Below are 17,824 nucleotides of genomic sequence, written 5' to 3'. Positions count from 1 at the left end.
ATTTGTCTTAAAGCCTTCTAGAGAAAGCTGAAAGACAGGAAACATGTCAATGGAAGAAAAAAAGGCATCAGTTATATCACTTTCAGAGTCTACATTTTAGGGAAAGTATTTCAGAATCTATCTGGGCATGGCTAGAAACCGTTGTTTTACTATGGTTTTGTTCATTTAGACCCACAGGCAGAAATACTGATTAGATGACCTGTTATTGGCTGGGCACAGTGGCTCACACCTGTAATCTCAGCATTTTGGGAGGCCGAGGTGGGCGGATCACCTGTCAGGAGGTTGAGACCAGCCTGGCCAACATGGCAAAACCCCATATCTACTAAAATACATTAGCCGGGCATGGTGGCACATCCCTGTAATCCCAGCTATTTGGAAGGCTGAGGCACAAGAATTGCTTGAACCCAGGAGGCAGAGGTTGCAGTGAGCCGAGATCACACCATTGCACTCCAGCCTGGACAACAGAATGAGTTAAAAAAAAAAAAAAAAAAAAAAAAGACCTATCATTAAAAACATTCATTAAAGGTTTAATTACAGACAATGTCTTGGTAGGCTAAGAGTAAAGCAAGTAAGATAATATACTATACCCCATTTCTTTCTAGAAATTTACTCTCTAAGAGACATGCTTGACTGTAAAGAGAAAACAATAAGGAAAGCATTAAATAAGCAAGTAAAGGGACAAGCAGAGTTAATGGGCAGTGAACAAATTAGAAGTCAGTATATTTGACTCTCACATCCTGTGAGATTTCCTAGTGATAGAACTGCAGTAGCTATGAGAACAGTATAAAAATAAGTTAGCAAGATTACCAGAATTGAGGACCCCGTATAATAATTTTATGAAAGGAGAGTAAAAGCAACTGCTGAGAATACACAAACCAGCATAACGGGAAATTGTGCTGTGGTATTCTTAGAAGGGTGGTTGGAATTGTCAACATAGAAACTCTCCAAGCTGCAAAGAATGCACTGCTAGAATAAAACTATGAAATGAATGATTTTAATAAATGAAGTGTATAGAATAGTCATATGCAAAGTTTCAGGAAGACACAGTACCAATGACACCAGACATAGGGAAAAAGTAGCAAAGGAAAGTGAAGGACCTACACACTTGAAAGGGATGGATCTCCCTCCACTGAAAACAAATGTGAGTTTGCCAAGAGACCATGTAAGAAAAAAAAAGATATAATGTTTAAATAGGTCCTGACTTTTGATAAAAGTCAACTTGTGATAAGTTCCTCTAGAACTTATTTCATTTTATTTTTGAGATGGAATTTTGCTCTTGTTACCCAGGCTGGAGTGCAGTGGCGCAATCTCAGCTCACTGCAACCTCTGCCTCCTGGGTTCAAGTGATTCTCCTGCCTCAGCCTCCCAAGTAGCTGAGATTACAGGCACATTCCACCACGCCTGGCTAATTTTTGTATTTTTAGTAGAGATGGGTTTTCACCATGTTGTCCAGGCTGGTCTCAAACTCCTGACCTCAGGTGATCCACTCGTCTCGGCCTCCCAAGGTGCTGGGATTACAGGTGTGAGCCACCGTGCCCAGCCAAACTTATTTTTAATATGAGCTAAGTTATAAATAAAGAATAATTATTGTAATCAATTAGAAAAAGAGTTTGGCAAATTGGCATGGAAAAATAATATGAGTCAGTTGATAACAAGCAGAAACACATTCAAGAGCATTAGGATAGGGAACTGCTGGGTAACAGGAAATGTGATTTCTCAATAATGTCAAACCGGTTGAGAGAGGCTGAACCAATTTACATCCTCCTACAAGGTATAAGACATCCCACTGATCCATGTCCTCACCAATATGTGGTGTTTTCAGGCTTCTTTGTTTTTTGCAACCCATGCGGCTACAAAGAGAGGAGCTTGCAGGTAAGGATATGATCTTATTTTTTTCTTTCCCCAGGACGTGGCATAATCAGAGTCTAATAACAAGCACTGCGTAAAACTGAAGTGAAGAAGCCTAGACCTGAACCAAGATCACTTGTCATGTTTTCCATTTGAAATTTGCAATCCTGTACATTTTTTCCACCTTTCATTCTTCTACACTGCCCCTCCCATTTTGCTACACTATCTTTCAAATAACAGAATGCTAACTCATGTTCACTTAAACTAGCATAGAATAAAAGCAATGACCATTTTAAAGAACAGAAAACATATCTACACAATTTTTGTTTACATAATCTCATAAAAATAAGAGCAACTACGTCTGAACAAGAGACCACATCTAACTTGGAGATAGGAAAATATGCATCATAAGTATTCAATAAATATTTGTTGAATATAAAAGAAAATTTTTAAATTATAATAGTACTAATAAAATACACAGGTATGATAATGCACACTGGTTCATGTAATTACAAAAATGAAACTTCTAAATTTTAGAAGAAATAATAAATCCAACACTCAGGAAATGCTGAAGCGTAAAAACTCAAATAAAAAAAGTAAAAAACCACTAAAAGATCTTAATCATTTCAAGTTCCACAAGTCAATCAGGAGTTTTCGACAAGGTTGCAATTTTGGGCCAAGGGCTAATTTAAACTCTATCACAGTCATCTGTTCATCGAAGAATGAACTTACCTTTCAGACCACACAATATTTTTGGAATTTCCATTAAGAGATACAGAGAGAAAGAATGAATGATAAACTATATCAGGCAACAAACTTTTTTCACTTTTAATCAATAATAAGTTAAAATTTTGAATGAAAGTAGAAATCAAGTGAGTAAAACCACTGGGAGTACTACCAAGCCTTGAAACAGCTTTCTAGCAAAGCAGCATTTATAAAGACTTAACAAGTAACTGTCAAGAACTGTAATACATTAAGTTTCACCAGAATCTTCTACAAAAAAAAAATGCATTTTATTAAGTGTAAAATAAGTACTAACATATATATTTACATATATGTGTGTGTATATATATATTTCATTCTTCTAACTTCACATTTAAAAAGAAAAAAAAAAACAGAGGAAAAATTTCTTGAGAAGTGGTTACTGACAACACTGTTAATGGCTTCTAAAGGATTTCTTTTCTACTTGGGAATAAATGTAAGCACAAGAGTTCCACTTATCCAAACTACAGTGTAACTTAGCAGTAAATTATGGCACTAAATCTAGGTTAGAAGATGCCTACCATGATTAAGGTATTTTCCAATTTCTAACAATTAGCAACATTAACTAAGTAGAAATCAATTGTAATTGAGGAAGACAGTGAAAACTAAACTAATTACCAAAGTCAATTGATATATATAATCAATGTTATTTAATCTATAAATTCTGTATGTTATAATTTACTTATACACATATAGTACTTATCAACTAAACCTACAGAGAAATAGTTTTGATTTTCTTAATCTCTTAATAGTCTTAGTTTTCTTAATCCCATGCTTCTTAAATGAATTTACTTGCTACAAATCTCTGCTAAAACAGACTTTTTTTTTTTTTCTCAGTGTTTTTATTTATTGATGAAATTTTAGACAAGAATTAAATTTGATAGTCTGTAAAGTACCTAGCTCCTTGGCTTGTAGGCAGGCAATAAATATTAGATCTTTTTTTCCCATTTGCTAACCAGATTCCCTTGTGTTCTCTATCCTTTACATTTGTTTGAATGCTAGCATACCTATAACTATGTTAGATCACCTTGAGAAGCACACCACAATATACTGCTTGCTTTCTTCCTACAGTGTATTATCTAATTTTGATGTAAAACAGACTTCTTAAAGTCAATAAAATTTCTTTAAAAACTTTTTATTGTGTGAAAGTCAAGTTTTCGATATTTAATTTACATATTTATGTTTTTGTATTTAAAATCAATTGAGGAAACTAATCCAGTACAATTTAGAACACTGGTTACCCATATAAGAGATTAGAACGTAATTAGTTCTAATGGTATCAATTTAGTAAGTCTCAGTTAATGAGAAGGTAGGACAATTATAGTAATAAACTGTTTATGCTTGGAGAAAATATTCATAATATTATCTCTGGCCAGTTCAACAGCATTTGTTTAACTGTTATTCCAAATGCCTCAAATATTACAGAAGTGATCTGAGAAAGGTAAGGTGATATTCTGAAGTACCTAACATTTAGTAAATTCAGGAGTTTCTGGTCTATTATATGAAAATGCCACAGATATATACTCTGGTTCTTTACAGAGAAAACATACAATTGATAATATATTAGATATCTGGATCCCAAAAGATGCATTTAAAAAATTGTGGTTAAAAAAATACATAACATTAAATTTACCATCAACCTTTTTTAAAGGTACCGTACAGTAGTGTCAACTATGTGCACATGGTTATGTAACAGATCTCTAAAACTTTCCTATCATAAACTGAAACTTTTTATCTACTCAAACTTTTTATCTACTCAACAATTGCCTCTGACTAACTTTGATAGTGAAGCCCTAAAATTAGAACAAATTTCTTTTATGACTTGTTTCAATGCTGACGCAACAACTGGCATTCAGTAGAGCAGCACAAATAATGAAAATATTGATCTTCAGTAAGTACATCATAGCACTTGACTTACCTTAGTAATGGGTGGAATATGACGGTAATGTTTCTGGCTCCAGGTTTGCAGACAAATTTTGTTCCTCCACCTTCAATTAAGTTGTCATCAGGACCCCCTTTCAGAAGAAAGAAAAAAAAGAGACTTAGCTCATTGAAACGTTTATAAATAAACAAACCAAGCATATCTAGATGAGTCCTATACTGTCATAATTAGGACCGTCTTTGCAAGCAATAACCTTCGGTATGTACAAAATTATTTTGAACGACTTCATCCAATCTTCCTCACTTGAATAAACAATAGATTAGAATTTTCACTCTGGCCGGGCAAGGTGGCTCACAGCTGTGGTCCCACCAGTTTGGGAGGCTGAGGAGGGTTGAGCACTTGAGGAGTTCGAGATCAGCCTGGCCAATATGGTGAAACCCTGTCTCTATTAAAAATTTTTTTAAAATAGCCAGGCGTGGTCGCATGTGCCTGTACTCCCAGCTTCTCGGGAGGTTGAGGCAGGAGAATTGCTGGAACCCGGGAGGCGGAGGTTGCAGTGAACCAAGATTGCACCACTGCACTAAAGCCTGGGCGACAGAGCGAGACTCCATCTCAAAACAAACAAACAAACAAACAAACAAACACCCAGCATTTTTACTCTGAGTAAGAACATGGAATCACAGTAAGAACAAATGCTACATTTAAAGGAACAGTGCAAGGCTACAATTCCGTTAAGGTGAAAATTTTGATCTCTAATGACCAGGGTCCATCTTGGACAGTATGGGACATAAAGCTTTCAGAGAAAGGATGAAGTGCCTGCCATTCTAAGTTGCTGCACATTGTAAAGACTGGAGCAGAGATTCATATAAGCCTAACTTACCATAGTTTATCAAATCTGAGACCCCAATGATTATAAGACACACTATTATTTTACATATCACCAAGAAAAAAAAAAAAGTCCTGCTATTTAAACTATATAATGCTTTCTTGGAACGTTTCCTTTTCCTTGTTGAATAGCTCCTTTGGCTTTTTACATAAACAAATGGTTACCATAAACCTCTCAGGCACATTCAATAAGGAAATATAAGAAAAATAAGTTTGTTAAGGTATTCTTAACACTAAGTAATATTTGAAGTCTAGCTCTTTCGAATCACTCTGACTCAGAGTTTTCAATGTCCTTGTTTTCTAAACATTGTCATCCACTGTCACCAAGAGCGTGTGTTTCATAAAAGAGTGCTCCATGCTGCATCCTATATTTTATTCCACGCTGCTGATATCCATCCTGCAAAGTTTAAAGTTGATGCTTTCTTGATGCTATCAGAAGGTTTAAACAGAAGGCTTTCCTATCCCGACCAGGACTCATACTCTTTCCTCAAATGGTCCTTAATTGCTTCATTAACGGAAACACTGAAGGGTCATGGTGCAAGCAGTAACGCAGGCTCACACACACCGCACCGGTGACAATTCACCATGACTGGTTTCCAGTAGGCAGCCATTAAGATGCCACTGATTTCAGATACATCCTCATTTCAGAGAATTTAGAATGTGAAAAGATGTATCACTTTGGATGCTGGGAAAAATGCTCTCCCCCTACTTGTGTTTCTTGCCACTATAATGAAGTTCACCTAATGTAATCTCTGACCTCTCTCCACCTTTTACCCACTCCAGGGACAGTGATATAATGACTCTGACTGATAAAAATTGAGAAGAAAAGGCTGGGCATGTATGGCTTAGCAACTCCCATATTCCACCTTAGAAACTAGAGTGCCTGAAGACAGTTAAGTGGTGTCTGGTGTAAGTTTAGCTATAAAGGCCCTGCTTTGTCAGAGAACGCCTGAAGTGGGCCAACATCTTTTCTAAATGGGTGAGTAAATCTGTTTAATTGTGATGTTCAGTTAGCAAGCTTTGTTTGATTCTCAAACTGGGTTACATCCTGCAATCTGGCTTAAATCAATATAAAAGTGACATTTCACTTACTATCTACCTTACTTATTTCTCAATAGTTTCAAAACTCTGGCAGGAAAGATAGCTACTCTTTAGTGGGCTTCCTCAAAACCCTAGCAATCTACACTTACAACATTTGGTTTCCTTCTTCTAAATTAAACATTTTCTTTCTGAGTATCGTTCTTTGCATGTTACCAAACACAGCTAAATCTCCCTTGATTTATTATCTATCTAAATGGTCTCTAGGCATCTTGGAAATTGCCTGATAAAAACATGTGAAGCTTCAGAAATCCATACCCTGGATCATCAGGACGTCCCAGAGGCATCAGAGTCTAGACATTTGGATCAGTTGTTTCTACCAACTAATCAGTGCATACTTTTTCTTAAGAATAACCAAAAATACAATGGCATAGTCAACCCTTAATTAAAAATCATGGACTGTTTTTTCTCATTAAAAAAAATCAATCTTGTACAAGGTTTGCATCAGAGATATGAACGTGCTGCTAAATTTTGCTGAGTTAAGGAAAGCATGAAGACTAAAAAAAACACTATACTTCTAATAAAATCCTCCTTGAAAGGTCACATGGTATAGTTACAAAAATGATAGAATAAGTATAACTTCTTTAACAACATATTTCCTTTTAAGATTATAAAATCTAGTCAGAATTCATTCACGAAGGAGATGTGTATAGAAGAAACCGGGATATATTCTACACTTCAGGAACAGGTAAATAAGTCTACATAAAAATAATGTAATAATCGACCCAATATGAACATGTCTTTTGATAACCTATATGAGATAGACTAGATGATTTCCAACAGTTTATAAATATTCTGAAGTGCTACGATATTAGGCACTCAATAATTAAATTCAGACCTGACTAACCCGGCTTCATTCAAATGAAAACCTTCACGTATGGTAAATGCGCTGTATGCATGTGTACCTCTATGCCTTAGCCACACTGCGCTACCATCTGGAGGTCTCTCTCCCCTCGTACCATTTCTTTAGGTCCCACATCTATTCCCAAACTGACAAATGCCCCTCTCTCAAAGTCCACAATTCCATTAACAGTGACTATGTATAAAATAACCCATAAGAACCTTAACACAAGTCACTTCTGTTACTATGTGTTTTCTTCCTTATGTCACTTTTTCCCACCTGGAATGTAACTTCCTGGAAAGTGATTAAACAAGAATACATTTGCTGAATGAAAGGAAAAAAGACCTAACTTGCTAAAATATTATAGCAATTAGATGAGACAGTATGTGTGAAAGCTTAATAAATGTAAACTGTCAAAACCTGAATAAATGTAAGCAACTGTCAAAAACTAATAAAGGTAAGCAAATCTCACTGTATCATCAAAGCTGTATAGGGAGTAGGTGTGCTTAATAAACATTTGTTGATGACCATATTACAGAGAACAAAGATAACAAAAGATAAGCTACAATACCAAAAATAAAGCATAAGAGTCACTAGAAATGTCAGTGAGAGGAAGATATGGCTGTGAAAATATAGGCACAATGACAGGGTATGAGGTTAGAAACTAAATAATACTTTCATTAGTTCTAAACCCCTGCTAGCTACAAAAAGATGATTACTGATTCACATAATGCAGTTAAGCTAAATAAAAAGTAAAGTTCAGAGAGAAATATGAAAAAAGAGACTCTCCTCCCTACTCCAAGCCCTAACCAGACTTCCACCTACAGGAACCTCACATACTCTTCCAGCTCCATTACCAAATGCCATCTATACTGCACTTGTCACGATTTCCTCTTGAAGATGAGAAGTCAAATGTTTCTTACTACATTACCAATAAACAGAGCCAACCCAATGAAAATTTTCTTGAAAATAAAGCTGTCAGAAACAAAAGTAAAGGTCTTGGCCAAAAATCATAAGGTCTGAGTCCTGACCCCCTGAAATCTGCTTTAGCATTTCAGTATTCTTAGTGAAAAACAAAACTCACTTTTCCTCATGTGCCTTCTCATCTTCTCATGATCAAATAACCTGGGACCTACTGTCAGGAATTTTTTTTTTTTTTTTTTTTTTTGAGATGGAGTCTCGCTGTGTCCCCCAGGTGTACACTGGTGAGATCTCGGTTTACTGCAACCTCCACCTCCCAGGTTCAAGTGATTCTCCTGCCTCAGCCTCCTGAGCAGCTGGGATTACAGGCACGCACCACCATGCCTGGCTAATTTTTGTATTTTCAGTAGAGACGGGGCTTCACCATGTTGGCCAGGCTAGTCTCGATCTCCTGACCTCAAGTGATCCTCTCGCCTCAGTCTCCCAAAGTGCTGGGATTACAGGTGTAGGCCACCATGCCTGGCCAGGAGCCTTCTTAAGGAACATGTTGTTCAATCCTGGTTAGAGCACTGGACAGGTCAGAGCACTCCTTCCCTTCATTATATTTATGGTCTAATTGCAGCTGTGAGAAGCCAAGTGACAGGTACCATAGAAAATGTTGAATGATGATGGATAGCTGGAATGCAAGGGAACCCGACAATAGTATTACAAGTGGAATATACTATGCAGAAGGAGAAGAAAGGCCCCAGATTATTTCCTATTTTTAACAATGAGGACGATGATTTGACACGCTGTCCCAGACAGATGGCAACAGGCACCGAGGCCACCTGATAACTGCTGGAATGACAACATCTTAGTGTTCACAGGCTGGTCCCTTCTTTTAGAATTCATTTGCTTTTAAGTAATAAGATTCCACATTTATTTATTCCTTGATTCTACCCAACTAGAGTTTAATGTGGTTTGTAATAAACATTGTCATATTAATAAAACACAAACAGAAACCAAAGCCTCAGAAAGAAATGGTAACAGGATTCTCACCGAAACAACTATGGAACAGAGGGAAGAATCAAAATGATCTTCCGTCAAACATGAGACCACTATTCATTATTAGCATAAGTGTGATAAAATTATTTAAATTCTCTGAGTCTCAGCCTTTCCGTTTATAAAATAAGGATTGCAATAAACTCTTTCAAAGACTTGTGATGTTTAAGGGAAGTAACGTAGATAAGGGCATTCAGCAGTGTTCTGTGCCGAGTACATCGCCAATGCTCTTTTCCTTTTCCATTAGAATTACCAGACACTGAAGGATCTAACTGATTTCACAAACTAGGGAGAAAGAAAGTCCAAATTCAAAAAATGTTGTTCTTGTTACTTTAGGAAACACAATACTAGCCAGTATCATTAATGAGACCAACTTTACAACAAATGTGTGAAACATGCTTGCCTTATTTTTGTGGAAATATTACTGTAGCGAAAGATTTAGAAATTTGCTGGGAACACTTAGCAGGACAGAAAGAAAAAAGGCATTCTCTAGTCTTAATTTTTCCTTTTTTAAAAAATTTATAAAAACATTAGATAGTGTTAGCCATTGTTCCCCCTACTCTTTTTTTTTTTTTTTTTTTAAAGCGATGAGGTCAGGCTTGGCGCGGTAGCTCACACCTGTAATCCCAGCACTTTGGGAGGCTGAGGTGGGCAGATTACCTGAGGTGAGGAGTTCAAAACCAGCCTGGCCAACATGGTGAAACCCTGTCTCTACTAAAAATACAAAAATTAACCAGGCGTGGTGGTGCATGCCTGTAATCCCAGCTACTCGGGAGGCTGAGGCAGGAGAATTGCTTGAGCCTGGGAGGCAGAGGTTGCAGTGGGCCAAGATCATGCCACTGCACTCCAGAATGACCGACACAGTCAGACTCTGTCTCAAAAAGAAAGGAAAAAAAGAGAGAGAGAGAGAGAGAGAGAGAGAGAGAGAGATGGGGTCTCACTCTGATGCCCAGGCTGGAGTGCAGTGGCGCGATCACAGGGTTCAAGTTCCTGAGTAGCTGAGACTACAGGTGCATGCCAACATACCTGGTTCATCTTTTATTTTTTGTAGAAACAGGGTCTCAACATGTTGCCCAGGATGGTCTTCAACTCCTAAACTCAAGCAATCCTCCCACCTTGGCCTCCCAAAGTAGTAGGAAGTGCCTAGCCCTACTCTTTATTTTTCAATTAAAAATAATGAATATTAAATGTAAAGATGTTGAAATTATAACCATCTTGTACCAAGTGCTCAAGTGAAAATAGCATAAAATTGATCATGACTTTTTGAGCCACAGGAAGTCGCATGCCCCATCTGACCTTTTTAATGTGTCCTGATTTTTAAATTGGCCTTTCCACCTAGAAAAGAACCACAGTGAAGGTGAATTCTTTTATAGCAAATTTTTTGCTTCACAACTACTTTCTAAGGATTATGAAATAGTATACAGTATAATAAATATGGAATTCCTGACTGCATCAATAAATGGGGTCTTTAATTGGCTCTAAGAGCCAGCTGAATGGTTCAAGAGTTCCCTGAATTCACAGCTGTCACCCTGCCAGAGGGGTTCTTTTAGATTACATTTCTTAGCAAGTGCTTATTCTTAAAGCACATGTGATCATTATGGCTTAATGCTATTGCTGCTCCTACCACCACCACTAAACTTGTCAGAAGGGTAACCTTGTTACAAGTATGTGACCTTGGGGTTTGTTGCTACATCAAGAAGAAACAAAGGTAAAATACTTATCCTTACCCTCAAATGATTTACTCTCACAGCAAAGTCAAGTAAATCAGGATTAGTGATGGTACTGTGTTACCCAAGAGTGAGATGCTGCTGGACACAGGAAGAAAATCCAGGCAACAAGCCCCTTCAAGCGAAGAATTACCTTTTGCACTCAACTCTTAGGTAGTGTGTCATTATTATTAATAACAACAATACTATTTTGTTCATAATTGTATTATTTGTGCCTAAGACGGTTTCTACCAGGGAATAAGCACTCAGTATATTTGTTGAATGAACATAGGCACAAACAAAAAATGAGAAAGAATGTCTTTTTTAGAACAAGTGAATTCTACCTACAAACCAACTAGGAGCAAATAGTACTTATGTTTTTACATAAAGTTTGCTCAGTGAGAAATCCATGTTTCAAGAAAGGGCTGAAAAAGTATATTGATTACAGTATTATTTATAAAAGATAATCTCACAAATAGAAATAAATTCATTATTCTCATCATAAGACAAGTAAATGTCTTGCCAATATTGTGTTCAATTATATTTTATTCTTGTGTAGCTCTCGTGTTGTACTTTAGGTTAAGACAGGTGCCAAGTATTATCCTGGATATGTAGAAAAAAGATAAAAGAAGGGCAAGGGGCAATTCTGATTTATCAAACATCCACTAAGAAACTGGCACTATGCTGAATCCTTTACATAAAAATACTCACTTCATCCTAATAATATTCCTGTCATATTATTATCTACCATAGAGATGAAAAAATGGAGGCTCATGGCAGGGGATTAAGGGGCATGAAGGGTCTTGCTCAAGGTCACACATAGAGTAGGTTCATTATTCAAACTTCAGTCTGTTTCTCCAAGAACAATTTTTTCAACTATATATCCTACAATGTGCTTAATATCATTTTATGTTTCCAAGGAATTTGCAGGTTGAATAAAAGGATGCAGATAATAGTAGTGCAGGAAACGTTTAAAACAGGGACCACTGAACACTGATATTGTGATGGAGTTTGACACACAAAATGTTTTCCATGGAATCAACATTAAATAAAGCAGCTGGTTATTCCAGCCAAAACACAAAAAGCCTCATTATAAATGTAGGTGAAGCTTAAGAGAAACAATACATAGGTTATGTCCTATATATATAAATATAATGATCATGTATGCAAGGTTTGGGTGGTCCAACTGAAGCTAGAAATACTCTCCTCTCTAATACAGTCCCAGTAGCAAGAACTAGAGCTCTGCGTTTTTCTGTCTCTCCTGACTAGTAGTGGCTATGATGCTACTTATCCCATCTTCACCTTCAAACTGCTGGTGAGAGCTCCCTGGGTGTCAAAAACATGAAGGCAGGAACGAAAAAAAAGGGGGGTTTGCAACCTTCAAGAAAAGAACTGTGGAGAGTCTGCCTGTCATCCCAGAAATACTGATAGAAATCCATCTATTCTGTTTCTCCTTCAAAAGGAGAAAAAGAAAATCAGCCAGGTGCGATGGCTCATGCCCTTAATTCCAGTGCTGTGGGAGGCCAAGATGGGAAGATCACTTGAGGCCAGGAGTTAGAGACCAGCCTGGGCAATGTAACGAGACCCTACCGCTACACAAAATTAAAAAATGAGCCCAGCCTGGTGAGGAGCAACTGTAGTTCCAGGTACTTGAGAGGCTGAGGCACGAAGATAGCTTGAGTCCAAGAGTACAAGGTTGCAGTGAACCATGATTGCACCACTGCCCACCAGCCTGGGTAACAGAGTGAGACCCTATCTTTATTGGATGGACGGATGGATAGACAGACAGACAGACAGACAGACAAAAGAAAAATAGTCAACAGACCTTTCTTGCTTCTGTTACTGTCACCGCAGACCATTTCCACACTTCTAATCATCCGAGACCCAAATAATGTCTTGCAGTTTCCTCACGACACAGAAAAAAGCTATGGTTTAAAACGTCCCCTCCAAAACTCACATTGAAATTTAATTGCCATGCAACAGTATTAAGAGGTAGGGCCTTAAAAAGGTGGCCATAAGGCTCCAGAGAAATGAAGGAAATAAGGCAAATTCCAAGAATCTCAACTCAGAGGAGAAAGGACAGATCCTTTTGGTTCTCCCTAGAGTCACTCACAGGAATAGGCATAATGTCAAGAAAGAGAATCTAAATGTGGGACTGCCTAATGATGGATCATTGTGAGAAGGACATCTCTCATATGTGCTGAAGTAAAAAGAACAGCATGTCATGTGTATGTGCAGTATCTTATGTGTGCTGGAAATGTCCATGCCAGTAGACTGCTAGAATGGAAATAACTAATCGAAGTTTTGCTTCAAGTACGATTCTCTCTTAGATTTTTGGCTAACGACCATAAAATAATCCTCATAAAGAAATAAAAATCATATTTTTTGCAGCTCAACAACTGAGTACATTCTAGCTCTGAAATAACAACGAATTCTATAATAATCTACTATTTATTTCGAGGTAGTCTCTTGGTTTAGAACACAAAACAAGAGAAAAAAAAGCAGCTTTCTCAATTATCTCCTTACAATACATTAAAAGAGGAGTGAAAGGACAAGATAACAAGGGAAGAAACAAAAATGAAGCAACAAATTTGAAGGTTAATAATAGCTCATCCTGAGCCATCAGTAAAATGTGTTCACCTGGAGCTCTTCCCTGAGCATAAGTCAAAGGAGGATCCATTAGCAGCAGTGCCCAGTGTTTCTACAATAGAGTCTGAAAACGGCATGTTCTAGGAAGAGCAAAATGTAAGATATGAGCCAATTACCAAAGGATCCACAGTGACTCCATGCATATTTTTAAACGGCTGATCAACAAGGCACACGGGAGTTTTCACTGACAACCCAGTGAGGAGCATTCCTATCCTTGTGACATTATCCTACAACTCACTTTATTTTAAGGTTACCTTGGAAGATTGCAGTAATTCTCTTTCCACTCTAACTGATTCTCTAGATTTAATTATCTTGAATCTATTAAATATGTTTCAGTGGCTATTTGGGTATATCTAGCTCAGAGATTCTCATGTGTGTGAGCCGGGGAACTGTACTTCTAATTACATTTCATTTTTTTTTCCCACTAAGCATAATGTTTTCAAGGTTCATCAGTGGTGTAGCAGGCATCAGTACTTCATTTCCTTTTATGGAAGAATAATATTCCAATGCATGTATATACCACATTTAATTTATCCATTTATCAGCAGATGAACATTTGGGCATCTCTACTGTTTGGATTAAATAATGCTGCTAGAAACACCCAGGTACAAGTTTTGTGTGGATGCATGTTTCAATTCTCCTCAGTATATACTGTATCTAGAACTGAAATTGCTAAGTCATATGGTAACTCTGTGTTAAACATCTTCAGAAACTGCCAGATTGCTTTTCAGAGAGGCTGAACCCTAATGCTAGGTTTTTTGTTTTTAAGTAACTAGTTGCTTAACAGAAAATGGCAGGGACCAGTGGCTCATGCCTATAATTCCACTACTTTGGGAGGCTGAGGCGGGTGGATCACTTGAGGCCAGGAGTTCGAAACCAGCCTGGCCAACATGGTGAAACCTGGTCTCTATTAAAGATAAAAAAAAATTAGCCAGGTGTGGTGATGCACATTTGCAGTCCCAGCTATGTGGGAGGCTGAGTCAGGAGAATTGCTTGAACTTGGGAGGTGAAAGTTGCAGTGAGCCAAGATCAGGCCACTGCACTCCAGCCTGGGTAACAGAGGGAGACTTTCTCTCAAAAACAAACAAACAAACAAAAACAGAAAAAGGGGAGATAGGGAGACAGAGAAGGTAGGCAGCACGCAGAGAAAGTATGAATATTTTCTCCTCTAGGCTCTGTCACCTGGCTCTTGTAGGAGTGGTCTTGTGTATGTCAAAGAATCATTGAGAAGGCATTACCAGGCATAACAGATGATGGCTAGAGCAGAAGCACTGGGGAACTGGGCCAACTAGGAAATTATCTGTGCCATTTGCATTCTTTGAACTGTCTATTCTGTTTTATCACTCACAATTAAAACAGACAATAAGGTTTCTCTTCTCACTCAACTTTCAGATTGCAGAAGACTTTACTGTTTGCTCTGTAATTCTTGTTACAGCAAGAATGATATGAAGGACAACAGAATGCCATGAAGTTCTCTAATCAGGTGAGTCCATCTCATTGCTGACCTAAAGTGTACGGCTGGCTAGCTGAGAATCCTCTGATGACAGCTTGCCAGTTGAGCAGTAGATTTATGATGCAAATAAGCCTCAAACTGAAAACAGGTTGACCTATCAATCTTATTTTGTCTGTAAAAGGGTCCACAAAAGAGCTCAGGCCACTGGAAATGATTAGTGCTAGTTCACAAAGAAGAAACAGTGCTGTTTAAACGCTGTCATTGTCTTCACTCACAGAGGTGTGCTTAAATCTAAGTACTCCCAAATTTGGAAAGAAATTATTTTGAAGGGATTGGCATAACAAGTATAACTCAAAATGACTAAGAGAAGTGGGAGAGATAGAGTGCTCTGTAAATACAAAATCAGAGTCAAAATACAGGTTGCAAAACATGGTGCCATTTAGCTTACTGACAAAGATAATCAGAGCTGGCATCTAAACAGAAACAGCATTATTTCATGGCTCATTAGAAGCATCTGGATTACTGAGGCACAGGTGGTTTTAAATAACTTTACCAGCAAACCTTTAGGTTTCACTGGCAACAGTCAACTTTCCAGGCACTCTAGGCAGCAATTTTTGTAATATTCTAACAAAATCAAAATCGGTCTTCCAAGCCAGGGAAATGTGAGACATGACAAGATCAATATTCAAAATTACAATTGCTAGAGTCGTTTTTCCTGTTTTCACACAGAGAATGTTACATATTATTATGATATATAATATTACTTGTTGTACATTTATTATGTTCAACAAATAATTGACAAAAAATAATCATCATTTTACAGTCTATCCAGACTCAGACTATTTCTCAGATCTCCAAGGTAGAATACAGTTTAAATTTTTGCTCTGATGGAGTACTATATTGATAACAAAAGGAAATACAGCACTCCTACATATCTTCAATCAAAGTAATGACACCAACCAATAGAAAAAAGGTAAGTATTCTGTTTGAAGTACTGACCTCTGTCCTTCACTGAATTTAGTAAATTCAATGTTGACCATTCACCAAAGCAAAAAGTGGTGAATTTTTCCAATCTTATTTGCTCCACATTTGTCTAGCACACTTACATGAAAACTCAAAATTTTTATTATCCATTTGATCGGTCTTGATTGTTATAACATTTTGAATATTACCTGATCTCAAAATTTCAGTTCTAGGAATTTACTCCCAGCCGCAATAAAAAATAATAGCATGGGTGAAATTCAGATTTGACAACAAAGATGTTCCTCACAGAATGGTATATTGAACTTTAAAAAAACAACTCTCAAAATGCAAAACAGAGACTAGATTAAATAAACATAAATATAGATATACACACACACATATATAACTAGAATATCATGCATCCATTAAAAATAAACACTGCAATAAAGCAAGAAAAAGATATAAAACGCAGGTGTCATTAAGGTGAAAGGTTATTAACTAAAATCATATTACAAAATGAGCCTGTATCATGTGTCTGATAATTACAATACTGGAAGTCTCTGTTGATCTGGTTCTTCTCCTTTCACCTCTACTGAAACCTGATTAACTTTTTCCTGTGTATCATGTGTGTATATGTTTGTATGTTTTATACTCTCATCTTCCTTAGATCTTTATCTACAGCGATTCTTTAAGGCCCGGTCTGAAAGTAGGTCCCATCCCAAACATTAGCAACAGTTCTGCTAATCCACTTAAGGGCACTACCAACCTGGAACACATTTGGAACTCAATTCTCACTTTAAACTTTCCTCACACTATCCAGAGGATGTATATTTTGACAAGACATCTAGTTAAGAATTCTTTAGGGATGTTTTTCTCCTCTCAGCCTGTGTCAAGGTGACCAACTTTCTTTTAGTCTCTTACAGGAGGTGGGGTATTATGGGAAAGAGATGATATTTTTAGATGATCCATATGCTTTATGTAGAAGATGGGGATGCTTCTGTCAGACTCCCCAGGTTGCACAGGTCCTGGGCTTTGTTCTGTTTCTCCTGTGCCATGCTAGTTCACTTGGGTTTAGTAAATACCCTTAGGGTGAAAACTGGCTTTAGCGGCACTTTGTCTAATATCTCCCTGCAGCTCGTTGGTGTTATTTTGTTTATGTGAATCCTATCTTTCTTCAGTTCATCAAAGCAATTCAACACATTTTTGAATGTTTTATCTGGCATTTGTAGTTTTTTCATGAAATGATCAATGAAGGTACTAGTTATGCTGGAGAGAGAAGTCTCCACGCAACTCTCTCTTTATGCAACAGTCTACAAATAACTTCACCTCACCATTCAGTTGTTCCAGCGTGAGTGTCTTTGGATTCTACTCAGATAAACTGTTACTGTTTTTATGGTTTTAGCCCATTTTCTTGTAATCCTAACTAAGGCAATCACTATAAATAATCCAAAAATAATTAATATAGAGCAGGATATAGCTTTTGCTTTAAATGTTATGTTAACTGGATATAGTGAAATATAATGATATATAATACAACGCAATTCATAGATTACAAAATCAGATATTAGGAAAACAAAGTTCTCTAACTTTGACATAAAGTATATGGCGTTAAGTAAGCTACTTAACCTATCTGGGACTTCTATTTCTTGTCAATAAAATAAGGCAACCAGATGTGCTCATGATCAATCTCCAGTCTATGAATTTTGATTTTTTAGATGATAACATTTCCTTTACAATAGATTCTGTCCATTGGTTTTATTTACATTTTTCTGATA

The 17,824-nt window shown here is 37.1% G+C and overlaps 1 protein-coding gene across 7 annotated transcripts in view; it reads right to left on the bottom strand.

The window, feature by feature from the left end:
• Nucleotides 1-17,824, bottom strand: part of EXOC4 (exocyst complex component 4) — an 815,224-nt gene that overhangs the window by 429,145 nt on the left and 368,255 nt on the right. For all 7 annotated transcript variants that reach the window (XR_013415598.1, XR_013415599.1, XR_013415597.1 and 4 more), the window contains one exon: nt 4,529-4,625. Coding sequence is in view for 3 of the 7 variants with exons in the window: in XM_015134944.3 (XP_014990430.1) it covers nt 4,529-4,625 (97 nt within the window). In the remaining 4 variants the exon portion in view is untranslated. The remainder of the gene's footprint in view (nt 1-4,528; nt 4,626-17,824) is intronic.

This window comes from Macaca mulatta, chromosome 3 (assembly GCF_049350105.2).
Source record: "Macaca mulatta isolate MMU2019108-1 chromosome 3, T2T-MMU8v2.0, whole genome shotgun sequence".
In the NCBI taxonomy this organism is placed as follows: Eukaryota; Metazoa; Chordata; class Mammalia; order Primates; family Cercopithecidae; genus Macaca; species Macaca mulatta.
This window is presented reverse-complemented; position numbering and strand designations above follow the sequence as displayed.